The sequence below is a fragment of the Podarcis gaigeae genome, assembly GCF_964106915.1.
Source record: "Podarcis gaigeae genome assembly, chromosome: 16".
Taxonomy (NCBI): Eukaryota; Metazoa; Chordata; class Lepidosauria; order Squamata; family Lacertidae; genus Podarcis; species Podarcis gaigeae.
In genome coordinates this window covers 22,350,210-22,367,072 of record NC_139693.1, presented here as the reverse complement: position 1 = coordinate 22,367,072, position 16,863 = coordinate 22,350,210, and the positions used below count along the sequence as shown (strand labels likewise).

Genomic DNA, 16,863 nt, shown 5'->3' with positions numbered 1-16,863 from the left:
GTCTCTCTGTGTCTGCTGTCAGAGAGGGACTTGCTCTGACACAACCCCTGCAATTGCAATAAAAGAATTCCACCGCTGAACAGCTCTTACCACCAGAAAATTCTTCTTGATGTTTCGTCAGAATCGCCTTTCTTGTCATTTGACACCTATGGTTTGGGTGCTACGCACCAGAGCAGCAAAAAACACATCTCCAATGTGACAGCCCTCCAGATATTTGAAGATAGCTCTCATATCTCCTCTCCTTTTCATCTCACTTAATGTTGAACGAGACCCTGCTGTTAGTTCGTATTGATGAGCAAGGAATGGGTTGAAAGAGGAATGTTGAACAGAATAAGCCTATCGATTCCTTCAATATTCAAATAATGTCAAACAATATGACAGCTGGATCCACAGTTGTACCCAAAGTTCACAGAAACGGAGTTCGCCGCTTTGCCCCATATTCTCCAGGGGAAGACTGAAATTCCCCAGTGCTTTAGCGGTCATCTGTCAAGTAAGCGGTATGTAAGTTTTGTGAACCAAATAAAACCATTTTTCGGTCTGCTTTTCCTCCTGAAGGAGCCCAGCGCAGTCACACAGCTATAGGAGCCAACTCCAGGGGGCTGTGGGTGTACCCTATTGACCCGAATATAAGCCGGACCTTTAAAATTGGAGTAGTGAAAGGAAAAAATACCCGAATATAAGCTGCTCCATTCCTCGCTGCTCCTGGCTGCATACTGGACTGGGGGGGGAGAGAGCCACGATGCATTACTGGCAGCCTTTCCCCTCGCTCTCTCCCTTCCTGGCCTTGGGAGAGAGGGCGAAGGATCTATGCACAGGGAGGGAGCTGCTTTCCATGCTCCTTGCACTGTTTGCCCCATGCTCCTGGCTGCATACCGTAAGGTCACGAATATAAGCTGCATTTTAACTTTTCAGAATTTGGGGGGAAAGTGTGGCTTATATTCAGGCCAATACGGTAATATACCGTTTTTTTCGCTCCATAAGGCACACCTGACCATAAGGTGCACCTAGTTTTTAGAGGGGGGATTCAAGAAAAAAAAATTATTTAAAGAGAGCGCTGAGCAGAGCCTGTATGCATCCCAGGCTTTGCTCAGTGCTCACTTTCATGAGCCACGTGGCTCTTGGGGGCTTTTCCCCAAGGAGGGAGCAGGGCAGCCCATCACTGACAGCCCATCACTGAGCTTGGGGGCTTTCCCCCCTGCCTCCCCCCTGCATTTTTCACTCCATAAGACGCACACACATTTCCCCTTACATTTTAGGAGGGAAAAAGTGCGTCTTATGGAGTGAAAAATACGGTAATTGTGGGGGTCACCAGGGGCGTCTTACCCATAGAGGCTAGTGGCTCGGGGCGCCAGGGCACCAAGTTATAGAGGGCGCCAGGGAAGAGGCAGAGGCTGGACGCGGTGCCTCCCGGCATCAGCTTGCCACCTTCGCCCGCCTCCGCCATGCTGCGCTGAAGCAGGGCCGCGTCCGGAGCCTCCGTCTGCTGTGGCCACTGTGGCACGAAGTGGCCAGCTGAGCCAGGAGCCACCGCATCCAGTCTCCACCTCTTCCCCACCGAAAGAGCCGCCCTTCAGCCACTGCCCACCTCCTCCAGCCCCGCCAGCAGTGCCGTCCTCCCTAAAAAACTCTGGGAAATGGGGGGGGGGGGAAGGAGGGAGCTTTGCACCATGGTGCTGGCTATGCTTAAGACGGCCCTGGGGGCCACACACCCACAAAGTCATTGAACCAAGCCGGCAGGTGGCAGTGGCATTGCCTTTGAGAGAGAAGCAGTTCAGCTCCATCCTCTGCTATTACCACTTACAATGCCCCTTCCGATCGTCAGGAGGAGGGGGCGTTGCGGGATCACGACCCCGCCCACACCCGCTCCCGCGAGGCTGGCGTCAGCCTCGTGGGAGGCAAGGATTCCCCTCAATTAGCATCCCCTGTGGTGCCAGCCAATCGGCTGGCGGCAGGGGCGGACCTTGGTAAGGCCACTTAAGGTCGGGGCAGCCCTTGGCTCGCCCCTTTTCCCTTCACTTACAAACGCCATCTCCAACTCCTTGAAAGATTCCATCAACGGAGTCTCCGAAAATTTTTACACATCACTTGGGAAGACAGGCGAACTTATAGCAGTGTAGTGGAAGAAGCAAAGATCACCAGTGTTGAAGCAATGATTCTTCAACATCAGCTTCGCTGGACTGGTCATGTTGTGCGGATGCCTGACGATCGTCTTCCAAAGCAACTACTCTATTCTGAACTTTAAAATGGAAAGCGTAATGCTGGTGGTCAACAAAAGAGGTTTAGAGACTGTCTCAAGGCAAATCTTTAAAAATGTAGTATCAACACTGACAACTGGGAAACACTGGCTTGCGAGCGCTCCAGTTGGAGAACAGCCTTTACCACGAAAATGACATCACGCGCATGCGCAGAAGCATCAAATCGCACCACGCGGCGCTTCAGGCTGCAAATGCTGCGGTTTGTGAACGTCCCTCCCGCATGGATCACGTTCGCGACCCGAGGTATGACTTTATTGCTATAATATGGATTTTTCTTTTTTTTCTTTTGGGACAACATGACTACTTCTTTTTTTTTTTTAGCCTAAGAGCTTACTTAAGCCAACGACACCCACCCACCAATGTACGCGCCAATTTGCATGCATGCGCAAATCAACCACGAACGCTGGTGCATTCATAGCGACTGCCTCCACTTACTGTTTCTTGTGTTTTCTTCCTTCCTTCCTTTTGCCTTTGGGGCTTGGGGAACTAAATAAGAGGGTGGGGGGGAAAGAGTATAAGCTAATGAACGGGCAACTGACCATTCGATTTAGAGAGCTGGTAAAAGTTCAACGGGGGCATGTAAACATGTAGGAGCGCCACCGTGCTCGTTTATTTATTTATTTTTATTTCACACAATTTATATACCATTGATGATAAACATCCCCCCCTCAAAAAACCCCATAAAATTAGCAATAAGAACAATTAAAAACAACTATTTGGAACAGGGGTCAGCAAACATTTTCAGGAGGGGGCTGGTCTACTGTCCCTCAAACCTTGTTGGGGGCCAGACTATATTTTGAAAATAAAAATAAAAATGAACAAATTCCTATGACCCACAAATAACCCAGAGAATGCATTTTGAATAAAAGCACACATTCTACTCATGTAAAAACATGCTGATTCCCGGACCATCCGTGGGCCAAATTTAGAAGGCGATTGGGCCGGATTCAGCCCCCGGGCCTTAGTTTGCCTACCCATGATTTGGAACATTAAAAAAACAAACCCTGAAACAAGTGGTGAACTAAAAAAAGGCATTAAACCACTGGGGAAACACTGTTTTGGGTGGGCTAATCTAAACAAAAACGTTTTTAGCCCAATGTCAATGCACAGGGAGTTCCAAAGTGTGGGTTCTGCCACATTAAAGATGAATTTCTTACAAAAGCTAACATGACGTGGCATCAGATCATTACCTAAAATGGTCCTTTGGCAGGAGCAGTGGAAGAATGCTGAAACTAGGATCAGCAACTAGGGGCCTTCTCCATTAGATCTGGTTGAACCAAAATGGTTAACTTCCACTGACCACTGGTAAGCTGGTTCAGCCTGTGATTCTAGAATTATTCCAGACAGTTTAGGCAAGTTCCCCCCCCCCCAAGCCCTCACTATCCTTACCTGTGTCTCCTCTTCTTTGAAGAAAACCTGGAACATAAAATGCAAAGTATTAATATTAAAATAAAAATTATTAAACCAGGCAAGAGCATCACCGGCAGAATCAGCAAACATTTTGTGGGAAAACCAACCTCAGATAACCAACATACTTAGGCCTAATTAATTCTTGAAAGGGTTAATGGAATAGAGTAGGCTATCCTGCCCGGCTTAGCTGAGGTCACTTCCCCTCACCCTGGGAGGCAGAAGGTTACCAAGCCTTACCAGTCAACTTAAGAAGCTGAACTTGTGAAGAAGTTTGAGCTGGTTGCTCCAGTTCAGCCGCATGGCTCTCATCAGCCACTCTTGTGTTCCTATACTAATAATTTAGGAACTTTTACCACTTTGTAACTAAGCTAAGTTTTGCTGCCTGTGCAGTGTATGGAATAGCACATGAACAAGACCTTTGGAGAGTTTGTAAGTAAACCAATTTTTAACTTACCAAATATGTGGCTTTTTCTTACTCTGGGGGAAGTGGGAAACTTTGGAAGGAACTTGATCTCATGGTTGGCACATTCCTCCTACATATGATTTTATCTCTATTTATGAATACTTAATAGTGTTACAAAAGTTGGGGGCCGCCCCATTTCTCTGCCGAGCAGTGGCAAGAGGCCATGAGGTTCCGGGAACTCACCCAGGATCTGTGTTCCATTGGAGAACTGAGACACAGCAGAGACCGCTGTAGCTTTAAGAAATAAGGTTTATTCCCCGATTTACACCTTCAGTCTGCATGGAGGGAGTCCCGATCTTATAGCATGCTTATTTCAAGAGGGGCTTGTACCCCACAGCAGTGCAGCCCTGGAGTCCAAGGCCTCTCTCCCAGCCAGCAAGCAGCCAGCCTGCCCAAGATGGTTCCCATTCCTTCTTCTCCTTTCTTCTCCCCCGCAGAACACCTTGCTAAGAAACTCTCTTTTTCTGTCACCTCACACCCAGTTATCCTGGCAACCTTCCAAATCCGCAGTCTCTGTTCACACCTCAGGGCAAAGAGGGACTTCCCCCACATTGCTAATGGCCCTCAAGGGTCCTGTATTGCTTCTTCCTGGCCCTAGCTTGGCCAGGTCATTTTGCATAGGCTAGCCCATTCCTCTGCAGCTTGCGTTTCTCCCTTCACATCCCAAATCATCAAACTCTTACCATTTATTAATATCTAAGGTTTAGGAAAGAGGGTCTCCCCCAAACCTATAACAATTTATTTTGTATCAATACAAAACTTGCATCCCAGCATGGAATATATTTTATGCTATTCATTAGTTTTTAAGTTGTTTTAAAATTGTATTTTTTACTCCTCTTGAGCTTATGACTTTTCCACGATGTATTTCAGCTTGATGTTCTGTTTGCTATATTTGCAAATCATACTAATTTAAAAAAAGAAAAAAATGAACCAAGCAAGGCAGCTCATATTTTATCTTGGCTCCATGACCGTTCCTGGCGACTTATAAAAGTTTGCCAAACCTAGGGACAATAGAGAGATTCAGTTGGGTTCCCGTTTTAAGGCTAAGGCAGAGGAAGCTGCCAGGCAGCTCCATCACCCTCTGGACAGCAGAGAAAGCAAGAAGATAGATGCGTGTGTGGGCTGTCTGGCTGAGGTTGGTGGGATGGTCCTGTGGGATGTAATCCACTGAAAGCAGTCAAGTACAACATTCCTTGTTTTCCTAGAGTGGACATGCAAGGGAATGTTTGGTTCAGCCAGTCAAAACTTCCTGTTCCTCCTCCTGGCCTGGAGCATCTTTCCTTGCATGTGACTAGTGGGTGGGCGCGACCTTTTCCAGACCTGGTAAAAGGCCAAGGCATGCTGCCATTCTCTCCCTTTTCCATCTCCCTTTCATCCTGTGAACTGCCGGACTGCTAACTGCAGTTGCTAGGTCAACCCACATATGGGGTAAACCTGTTTGTACAGTGGTACCTCAGGTTAAGAACTTAATTCGTTCCGGAAGTCTGTTCTTAACCTGAAACTGTTCTTAACCTGAAGCACCACTTTAGCTAATGGGGCCTCCTGCTGCCGGAGCACGATTTCTGTTCTCATCCTGAAGCAAAGTTCTTAAACCGAGGTACTATTTCTGGGTTAGCAGAGTCTGTAACCTGAAGCGTCTGTAACTTGAAGCATCTGTAACCCAAGGTACCACTGTATATGCTTGTAACTTTAAGCCCTAAGCCTGCCTTCAGCGATCACACTGTGCTCTGCCTGATCGTGACAACACTTGCTTTTTATTGCTTATGAATAAGACTGTGGTGTCTTTGTTCTTTTAGGCAGGATTCCAGGGGTCTTACCAGGAAAATATTAGAACACATTGCAATTTGGAGAAGCCAGATTGAATTCCGTATTGTCTTAAGAAACTCACACGAGTTTGCAACTAGTTTTCTGCTGTGTAAAGGGGAATGCACTTTTTTAAGTACAGTGGTACCTCGGGTTACAGATGCTTCAGTTTACAGACGCTTCAGGTTACAGACTCCGCTAACCCAGAAATAGTACCTCGGGTTAAGAACTTTGCTTCAGGATGAGAACAGAAATCGTGCAGCGGCAGCGGGAGGCCCCATTAGCTAAAGTGGTACCTCAGGTTAAGAACCGTTTCAGGTTAACAACGGACCTCCAGAACGAATTAAGTTCTTAACCCGAGGTACCACTGTAAAGGAGCTTGCTAGCGGAAGTTAGGAAGGATATTAATTAGCAATATATCCTCTCCTGCCACCCTGAACATTCCCACAGGTCCACCCTAAATAACTAGCCTCCCCTGCCTTTCCCTCCTGGCCCCAGTGGGGATTGGGCCCAGGGGTAGGAGGCAAGCAAGCAGGCAATGGTGAGCAGAAGGACCAATAACGTCTCTCCCCAAATCTGGAACCACCGGTACAGTGGAATCCTCTTGAGTAGGAGGAAATTTGGCAAGCATTCAGGGGTGAGAGCACAGCAGAAGAAAAACTTGCCTGTTTCTTTTTCTTTTCTTTGAGCTCTTCTTTTTCTTCTTCTTCTTCAGTGGGGAGGGGCTGCAGGACGGAGACCTAGGGAGAAGTCACAGAATCACAGAATTGTAGGGTTGGAAGGGACCCCTGAGGGTCATCTAGTCCAATCCCCTTCAACACAGGAATCTTTTGCCCAATGTGGGGCTCGAACCCACAACCCTGAGGTTTAGAGTCTCACGCTCTGCTGACTGAGCTAAGGGAGGGCCACTGGCGGAGGAAGAGGAGTGCGGGGGGAGCACACCGCCCCAGGCAGCACAATCCCAGTGGGGTGCCATCGCGGCTGCCTCCCCGCCCGTGCTGGGTGCCACAGGCGGCATGCCACACCCCCAGGACATGTGCCATGCCCCTGGGACGCACGCCAGCCCCGCCCCCGCCTGCTCTCTGCTCCACGGTTTCTGGAGCATGAAGCTCCACCACTTGGCAGGGCACTCATTTTGCTGAGAAGTCACGCCCATTGCTGCTAGCTGTGCGAATGAAAGGACCTCGACACCTTTCCCTGCTTTCGGGGCCAACCCAGATGTTTGAACGCAGCAACATGGTTTATTATTTCTTCCTAAATCACAGGGGTGTATGTGTGCAGACTTGCAGGGGGCAGGTAAAGGTAAAGAAAGGTCAAGGACCCCTGGACGGTGAAGTCCAGTCAAAGGCGACTCTGGGGTTGTGGCACTCATCTCACTTTCAGGCTGAGGCAGCCGGTGTTTGTCCACAGCTTTGTGGGTCATGTGGCCAGCAGGACTAAACCACTTCCGGTTTAGTCTTGGGTTTACCAGTTAGAAGGCCGGCAGCTGAATTCGGGCGATGGGGTTACAGGGAGAACAGCCTATGGAGAGGGGAGGATTATCTTCCCCCTCTTGCCTGTGTGCGCAGCCTTTCCGCTGCTCCCCGACCTGTGCTTTGGGGCTGGGGGTAGGGGAAACCCGGGCTTCCCCCTGCCGCCAGTCCCACAAGCTCGGGGAGCAACGGGAAGGCTGCTCCTTTCGCTGAAGCCTTTCCTTTCCCCTCTCCTTTCGCTGAAGCCAGGAGAGTCCTGCTCTCCAGGCTTCAGCGAAAGGAACCTGAAGCGCAGCGGGAACTTCCACCGCCTGAAACCTCCAGAGCCAGAGGCTTCAGGTTGCCTTCACTGACGGCAAAGGCAATGTGGGAGAGGGAGAGCTGCACAGCGCCCCTTCAGCGAAGCGGGAGGAGAAATGGAAGGGGCTCCGTTTCTCCTGCCGCTTCGCTGAAGGGCCGCTGAGCAGAGAGGGGGAGATTTTTTTTACTTGTTCTCGCCCTCTAAAACAAGGTGCGTCCTATGATTGGGTGTGTCCTATAGAGCAAAAAATACGGTATATACACAATATTCCTGGTGGCCAGGGTGAGAACTTCAATACATAACAGTAAGGACTTTTCATTGTCTTATCCATTCCTGGCAACCTGCTGTGGGGGTTGGTTCCTCGGCTGCCTGACGCTGGTGCAGAAATAAGCCAGTGATGGATTTCCACTCACCTCCTTCTCTTCTTCCGCGTAGATTTCTTCTTTTTCTTCTTCCCCTTGGTAGGAGGTGGTGTGAATTCCTCAGTACAGGATGGGCTTTGGATAGAGGAAGGGAAAGAGAGAGAGAGAGAAGATATCAAGTTTGCATGATGACTACTAGCCATGATGGCTGTGTTCTGCCCCCACTGTCAGAGGCAGTAGTACAATGTGCCTCTGAAAACCAGTTGCTGGGAATCGCAAGTGTTGTTGCGTTCGTGTCCAGACTGCAGGCTTCCTACAGGTATCTGGTCAGCCACTGTGAGAACAGGATGCTGGACTAGGCAGGTCTCTGGCCTGATCCGACAGGCTCGTCTTATGTTCTCATGTTCTCATGTGTCAATCACGGCCATCTGTCAACATCTTGACAGTTCTGATCCCCAAAGTACGGTTTCCTGTGAAGGATGGGGTCTTGTGGGAGATCTATAACGTAGGGTGAATGTTTAATTGCCATGTTCCGGGTAATTTAGCCATGCTTGAAATTAACTGTCTCCTCCAGGGATTTATTGCAGATCTAATGAGAGAGTTACTGTATGTTAACTGGCTTGGCACCAAGTTATTTAAGACATATTTATCGAGGTTAACAACTCTATAATAGATTTATACATATGGCTCCTCTCAGTAAATATGTTTTAAAATAAATTAATCAGACTTTAATTTGCATAGGATAATGGTTGCAAAGTACGGGCATCCACCTAATTTATTTTTAAAAGAGACTTGGCAATGTTTATTAAATAGCAATCAATTACATAAACAGGAGATTTAGGCTGCAATCCCAAGGCTGGGACATGGTGGTGTGGAACTGATGGAGGTTTGGTCACCTTATCCAAGGCTCTGGCAGGCTCTTGCCGGAAGGGCAGAAGTGAGAGTGGAGAAGGCCTCTGGCATCCCTCCATCATTTCCCCATGCACAGAGGTTTTTGCAGAGGTGCCCCCATGCTATTGGTCGTCTTCCCCAAATGCAGGCTAGTCATTGCGTTCTACACCAGCTGGAGGCACGAGATTGTGAACAAGGGCAGCCCCACATTGCAGTAGTCCAAGGGCCATTGGATTGTAAGGCCAATTGCAAGAAGCCCTTGAAAAAATCACAGGGGGTTGTTCCAGCTATAACAGAGGCTCATTTATGTACTAGATTTAGATTTTTTTTTTAATCTCGCCCTGTCTAAAAGGCTCAGAACAGCCTACAACCAAGAAGCAAAATGCCATTGTCCTCTGTATGAGGAAGGACCCCAGGCAAGGCCTCAAGGCAGGTGATGAGTCAACTTTGCCATATCCAAGCAGCTCTGGAACTAGCTAGCGATGATAAGTGCCTACGCGCCTTTCTGAATTCATTGGAAGGTAGGGTATAAACTGAATACATATAGGAAAGAGCACCTGAAGTCACGATCACATACACACTTACTTGAGAGTAAGCCCAACTGAGCACTGTGAGAGAATTATTTCTGAGTAGTAATTTTAGTTAGCTCTATGTTGCAAACCACCTTGAGCTTGAGGAAAGGTAGTGTGTGATATACAGTGGTACCTCGGGTTATATACGCTTCAGGTTACATACACTTCAGGTTACAGACTCTGCTAACCCAGAAATAGTACCTCAGGTTAAGAACTTTGCTTCAGGATGAGAACAGAAATCGGGCTCCAGCGGCGCGGCAGCAGCTGGAGGCCCCATTAGCTAAAGTGGTGCTTCAGGTTAAGAACAGTTTCAGGTTAAGAACGGACCTCTGGAATGAATTAAGTACTTAACCTGAGGTACCACTGTATATATCTCTAAGGCCTTGGTGGTGCCACCACTGGGAGCAACCTTGGTTGGCACTGACCCATGTCAAAACCTTTTCAGTGGTGGCTCCCTGGTTTGGGGAATGCTCAGAAAGGTGTGCCTGTCACCCTCATTATTAACTTTTAGGAGGAATTAGTTGACCCAGACATGGACCCTGTGATCACTGTATGGTGTGTTTGTGTATAAAACAACTCATATATATTTATCAAGGTTAACAACTCTATAATAGATTTATACATTTGGCTTCTCTCACTAAATATGTTTTAAAATAAATTAATCAGACTCTAATTTACATAGGATAATGGTTGCAAAGTACGAGCATCCACCTAATTTATTTTTAATTGTAATTTCTTTTAGAATGTTTTAACCATTTTAGAATGCTTTTATTTTTATATTATGTATCTGCTTGCTGCCCGTGGATCCTTTGGGAGAAAAGATGGGATATAAATTCAGCCAACCAATCAATCCTGTGGAATGCCCTCCCATCATATGTCAAGGAAATAAACAACTATCTGACTTTTAGAAGACAACTGAAGGCAGCCCTGCTTAGGGAAGTTTTGATGCTTGATGTTTTATCATGTTTTTAATCTTCTGTTGGGAGCCATCCAGAGTGGCTGGGGAGGCCAAGCCAGATGGGCAGGGTATAAATTAATTATTATTGTTATTGTTATTTGAATTTATATACTGCCCTATACCCGGGGGTAAGGGACAGGGGGGATATTCAGTTCAGTTAGCATTTGAAGGAGGATGTACCTAACTTGCTCATTCCAGAAGAGTATGCAAACTGAAACACTGCCATCCTTTGAGAGTTGCATTTCTCTGAATTTTGCATTGCAGTTCTCTAGCCAAGCAAATTTTGGGGAATTAGCCATAAAAACGCAGATATGACTAAAAGCAGCATTTTCAAGATGCATTCCAACAGGGAAAGCTGTTTTACAATCACCTGCAAAAAAATATGCCTATCCTCATGAAAAATCGTCAGTATTTTCAGGTGGACTTAAAAAAAAAAAAAAAAGCAGTTTAGTTTTCTAGCCAAGCAATACATACAAAAAGGCCTACACTTTTGGGGTAAAGGGTGTGTGGAAGCGCAAACATGAGAGCAAAGATACAAAAATGCATTGTATCAGATGGAATTGATACAATTTCTATAATTATTAACATTTATGTAATAAATAATATAATAAAATTGATATAATTGTTGCAAGACGGTGTCTGTTAAGCAACACTGCATACCAACATTTGAATATTAGGAGAAATCTACACTGACATGAATTTTCATGGGGGCTTTTAAAAATACAACAACAACAACAACAATAGTCTTTGCAAACTAGTGTGGATTCCCCCCCCCCCCATTTTTATTATGTATTTAGTGTTTTTATATTGTATTTTTGTGCTATGAACTGCCCTGAGATCTGCGGATGAAGGGCGGTATGCACATTTAATGAATAAGAATAAGAATAACAACAACTTACTCCTGGAAAAATGAGAAACCCTGAAATTTACAGATTTGCCCATCGAGTAACTTTACCTACCTACCAGTGTGATGCAATGGTTAGAGTGTTGTACAAGGACCTGGGAGATGAGGGTTTGAGTCCCCACTCGGCCATGAAGAAGAAGAAGAAGAAAAAGAAGAAGAAGAAGAAGAGGAGTAGTTTGGATTTGATATCCTGCTTTATCACTACCCGAAGGAGTCTCAAAGCAGCTAACAATCTCCTTTCCCTTCCTCCCCCACAACAAACACTCTGTGAGGTGAGTGAGGCTGAGAGACTTCAAAGAAGTGTGACTAGCCCAAGGTCACCCAGCAGCTGCATGTGGAGGAGCGGGGAAGCGAACCCGGTTCACCAGATTACGAGTCTATCGCTCTTAACCACTACACCACACTGGCTCTCTGGGTGACAGAAGCACACTGGGTGACAGAGGCACCATCTTGCGGCCAGGATTGGGGGCCCAGCACGACGTGGCTTCCTCTTTCATGCTCAGGAGCAGCCAGCGACTGAACTGCACCATGCTCAGCCTTCTCCACCCCCTGAACACAGCCTGGCCCCCCCGCCAGCAGATATTGAGGGGGCTGAAGACACTTCTGCCCCTAGGAATTGGTGCACCTGCTGGATGACCTTAGATCAGTGACTGCCTCTTAGCCTAACCTACGTCACAAGAATGTTATGGGGATTAAATGAAGAGGGGGAGAACCGTGTAATGTCACCTTGAGCTTCTTGGAGAAACAGGTGGGATATAGATCCAATAAAGAAATAAATACTACCAGTCTACCTATCTAACTTCTCTCCATATATATATATACTGTGGTAGCTCGGGTTAAGTACTTAATTCGTTCCGGAGGTCCATTCTTAACCTGAAACTGTTCTTAACCTGAAGCACCACTTTAGCTAATGGGGTCTCCTGCTGCCGCCACGCCGCCGGAGCACGATTTCTGTTCTCATCCTGAAGCAAAGTTCTTAACCTGAAGCACTATTTCTGGGTTAGCGGAGTCTGTAACCTGAAGCTTATGTAACCTGAGGTGTCTGTAACCTGAGGTACCACTGTATATATAGAGAGAGATAGATTCAGTTAAGCAGCACCCTGAAATATTTCAGGGTTCAGAGCCATCAATGAAGGATGAATCACCGCGAGCCACTCACAGCATGAAAGAGCCAAGATATTAACATGATGCAAGCAAAGGCAGCCAGCCTTTGTGTTCTTGATCAAGAACATACAGTCCCTCTCATGCCGTCCATTGCCATTTAAAAGCATCCACTTCACTATCTCCCTCTTGGCGAGGGTTTCAAAGATCCCAAAGAAGATTTGTTAAGTGATCCTCACAGCACCTGCTGCTGCCTTTTCCCTTTTCTAAAAAAAATAAGTGGTGTGATGTGCTATTAAAAAAAAATCTGCATCAAGGACTATCTTTACAAAGAACTCAGTCACCTTATTTCAGATCAAGCTGCCTTTTAAGAGGCTCGTGTTATCAGCAGATGAGCATTTGCTCTTGGAAAGCATGAACGCAATTCCAGGAATGCCTCCTTTGTCTAGCCCTACCTACCTCCTTCGGTCCTCGTGAAAGACGCTCTTAGAAGTGCTGGATGCTCCCAAGGTTCATCTTATGCCTACAAAGGCAGCACATGTGTTTTAAGCCTGGATAGCTCAGTTGGTTAGAGCGTCATGCTGATAACACCAAGGCTGCAGGTTCGATCCCCGTATGGGTCTGTTACATATTCTTGCATTGCAGGGAGTTGGACTAGATGATCACCATGGTCTCTTCCAACTCTACAATTCTGTGATTCGATGTGCTCTACCAACTCAGCAGCGGACCAGCTACCTCAGCTTGACCGAGCTGGTGATTTATATGTGCTTTGACTAGGACAGGAAGCACAGGTTGTGTTGTACAGCACAGGGGGCTATTTTTAAAAGAGGGGATGTGGGTGGCGCTGTGGTCTAAACCACTGAGCCTCTTAGGCTTGCCTAAGGTCGGTGGTTCAAATCCCTGCGGCGGAGTGAGCTCCCGTTGCTCTGTCCCAGCTCCTGCCAACCCAGCAGTTCTAAAGCAGACCAGTGCAAGCAGATAAATAGGTACCACTGTGGTGGGAAGATAAACAGCACTTTTGTGCACATCACAGTGTCCCGTTGTGCCAGAAACAGTTAAGTCATGCTGACCACATGTTCCGGAAAGCTGTCTGTGAACAAACGCTGGCTCCTTCGGCCTGAAAGTGAGGTGTGTGCCGCAACCCCATAGTCACCTTTGACTGGACTTAACCATCCAGGGGTCCTTAACCTTTACCTTTTGCTATTTTAAAGCTATGGAGTCAAAGCCTGCTGGGGCCTGACATGGCTCCCATGCAACCTTCTCCAATGTTTTAATTCCGACAGGTAACAATGGGTTCAGGTTGGTGCTTTTCGCGTGGTTTATTTCTATGGATCATGGCATCTGTGTGGCTGGTGTAAGCTTAAAATGAAATATACCCCCTCATGAACTATCTGTGACGCTGGAACAGGCTCCCATCTAACAACATGACCTGGAATGAATAAGTAACATCCTGAATAGCTCAGCCGGTAGAGCATGGGACTCTTAAGCTCAGGGTCATGGGTTTGATCCCCACATTGGGCAAAAGATTCCTGCATTGCAGGGGGTTGGACGAGATTGTGGTCCCTTCAAATTCTACAATTTTATGATTCTATGACAGCCACAGAAAAGAGAAGCATACTAATCTTTGCGTTTACCAGCAAAACTTAATTGTCACTCTCCAGGAACCAGGCTTGGCACAGACAATGAACTCTCTCTCAGCGTATGTTTATTATTCAAGAACGTGCTGTCTTTCCATAATTAGAGTTGTGTCTCCTCTATCTAACCTAACTTACGGAGGAAGGCGATCTCGCAGGTATTGTTAAGGGCTTTGTTAAGGGCTTTATAGGCTCACTTCATACCCACCCCTCATCTTTATTTGGGGAAGGTTTGGGCGTTTTGTCTCGTCTTGGAGGCCTCCTCAAGCTGATGCGGATTTAATTGCACCTCACTGATTGCAATCTAAGTCTAATTAAGAAAAGCAACTACAATGCACTTCAGGCCGATGCAGCGGTAAGCTTGAAATCTGGGCATCTGTAGCAACCCCACCTCCCACCTTCCTGCAGCAGTTGGAAGCAAAACAGTTACGTGCTTTAATTCCGGGGACAGTTTGGCAAATAGGGCCCTTTTAAACAACAATCTGCTTCGCCGCAGGCTTCATTTCCCCCCGCCTTCAAAGTGACAAAGAGCAAAGGCCGGTCGATAGCAGAAAGAAGCCACAAAGGATGGGGGCGGAGGGAGAGGGGCTCACGCTCTTTTTCATCCTCCTTTATCCGTTAGAAAGACTTTGGTCTTCAGACAGCGGAAGCAGGAGCAGAGGTGGGAGTGGTCTCCACGACTGTCCCCAGTGACAGGGTGGAAGGCAGGGAGTCCAACAGTAGGTGGCGCCAGAGCCAATGACAACCACAGCCAACTAAATCTACTGTTGTCCCCATCCTCCTCCCTGCTGAGTTCTACAAGGGCAACACTGAGACTAAGGCCACATTGACACCATGCATTTATTATGGGCGGCCCTATATTGGGAAGTTTTTAATGCTTGATGTTTTATTATGTTTTTATATGTTCTTTAAGCCACCCAGAGTTGCTGGGGAAGCCCAGCCATATGGGCGGGCTATAAATTATAAAAATTATTATTATTATTATTATTATTAGCACTGTGATTCTACTTTAAATAGTCACAGCTTCCCTCAAAGAATTCTGGAAGCTGCATGCTCTAAGGGCCTCTCTTTAGGGTGGTTTGCCTTGAAGTAGTACGGTGATTTAGGCTCTATTTTTACTCTCTTCAAACTCCCTGACGTGCTTGCACTCAGGTGCTGAAAACATGAGGTCCAAGCCTACGCAATGTCTTAAATGCATGGCAAGGACTACTTCTTAATTGCCACCCGAGCTTATTATATCCGAAAGAGAGACAAGCAATCTTGGAATGCAGAATCTTAAAATAAAAATAAAAAACCCAGGCTGCTCTGAAAGACTGCGGCAAAGACTGCACCACGGGGAAGCCGAAGCATTCAGCTTTCTCTTGACTTGGATGTAAAGCCCTTTGCGAGGAAGTCGGCAACTCACCCATCTCCCCAGCCTCTTGGAAAACACGTGGGTGCAAATGGGTCCCCTTTAGGCAGAACTCTCATTACTTCGCCATGTTTTATTGAAGAAGCGGCAGAAAGCATTTCAGAGAAAGCAGGAAAACAAAGGATGACTTAAGGAGGCATGTTCCTTTGCTGCTAGCCCTGGGTCTAATTACCAAGCAAGGCTAAACTAAAATAATAAAAAAATGCAAATACTTTTCTAAAAGCCTTTTGCGCCAGCCATTTCAAAGGGTCTGAGGTGGGCACTGACCGCAGGGCAGCTAGTTCCTACGGGTCCTTGAATAACCTGTGTGCTGTACGGAAAGGTTAAACAGATCTTTTTTATGTACGCCACAATGGCAGCAAGGATTCTTCTAGCAAAGTATTGGAAGACACAAGAGTTACCCACGCTGGAAGAGTGGCAGGCGAAAGTGATCGACTTTATGGGATTGGCAGAAATGACCGGCAGAATCCGTGACCAAGAGAAAGAGACTGTGGAGGAAGATTGGAAGAAGTTTAAAGCATATCTTAAAAATTGCTATAAAATTGAGGAGTGTTAAAGTGTTAAGGGAAAGGAAGATGTATAATTACAGCTATATATATCTTTTGATTCAAAGGGTAATTGAAAGGAGAATAAGTTAAACTATAATTGGCTAAAAGGGTTGCTGAAAAATTTTGAAACTAGGATGCAAAAAGGGGAAGGTACGGGGAAGTCCGAGAAAAGAGGCTTATGAAAATGAGGTTAAGAAAGCAAAATGTATGTATGTGTCTGTGTTTGTTGTTGTTTGCATTGTTTGGTGTTGTTTTGTTGTTAAAATTGGAAAATTAATAAAAAAAATTTATATATAAAAAAGGAAAGGTTAAACAGAAGGTAGGCTGAGATCTGCTGGTAGATTCCTGCGTGATTTCCAGCAAATCGGGGGGGGGGGGGACATTTGTCAGCCTGAGATCACATACCTTTCTGAGCAATCTGCCAGGGGAGCCACATGCCAGAGTTGGGCAAGGGAAGAGGCCAAAGATGCAACGCTAGAACCCATGGACAGCCAACAAAGCGGAATGTTGGGAGGTTCCAGGACAGATAAAAAGAAGGACTTATTTACACAGTGCATCGTTAACCTATGGAACTCACTCCTGCAGGAAGGAGCGATGGCCACCAACTTGTATGGCTTTAGAAAAGGATGAGACAGATTCATGGAGGACATGGCTATCAATGGCTTTGAGGCTTGGTGGAGGCTATGCTCTGCTTCCACAGCTGGAGGCAGCAGTGCTACAGGAGAGGGAGAGATGTTCTTGTGCTCATGTGCGGCATGCAGGTTTCCCACAGGCATCT

At 46.6% G+C, this 16,863-nt stretch overlaps 1 protein-coding gene across 1 annotated transcript in view; it reads right to left on the bottom strand.

Annotated features, from left to right (window-relative positions):
- The window catches only part of SRRM4 (serine/arginine repetitive matrix 4), a 128,675-nt gene that overhangs the window by 29,981 nt on the left and 81,831 nt on the right, over positions 1-16,863 (bottom strand). Inside the window, exons 3-6 of the mRNA XM_083717326.1 lie at positions 8,118-8,201; positions 6,597-6,671; positions 3,645-3,671; positions 2,691-2,741 (exon numbers count right to left, since the gene is read on the bottom strand). Coding sequence (XP_083573452.1) covers positions 2,691-2,741; positions 3,645-3,671; positions 6,597-6,671; positions 8,118-8,201 — 237 coding nt within the window. The remainder of the gene's footprint in view (positions 1-2,690; positions 2,742-3,644; positions 3,672-6,596; positions 6,672-8,117; positions 8,202-16,863) is intronic.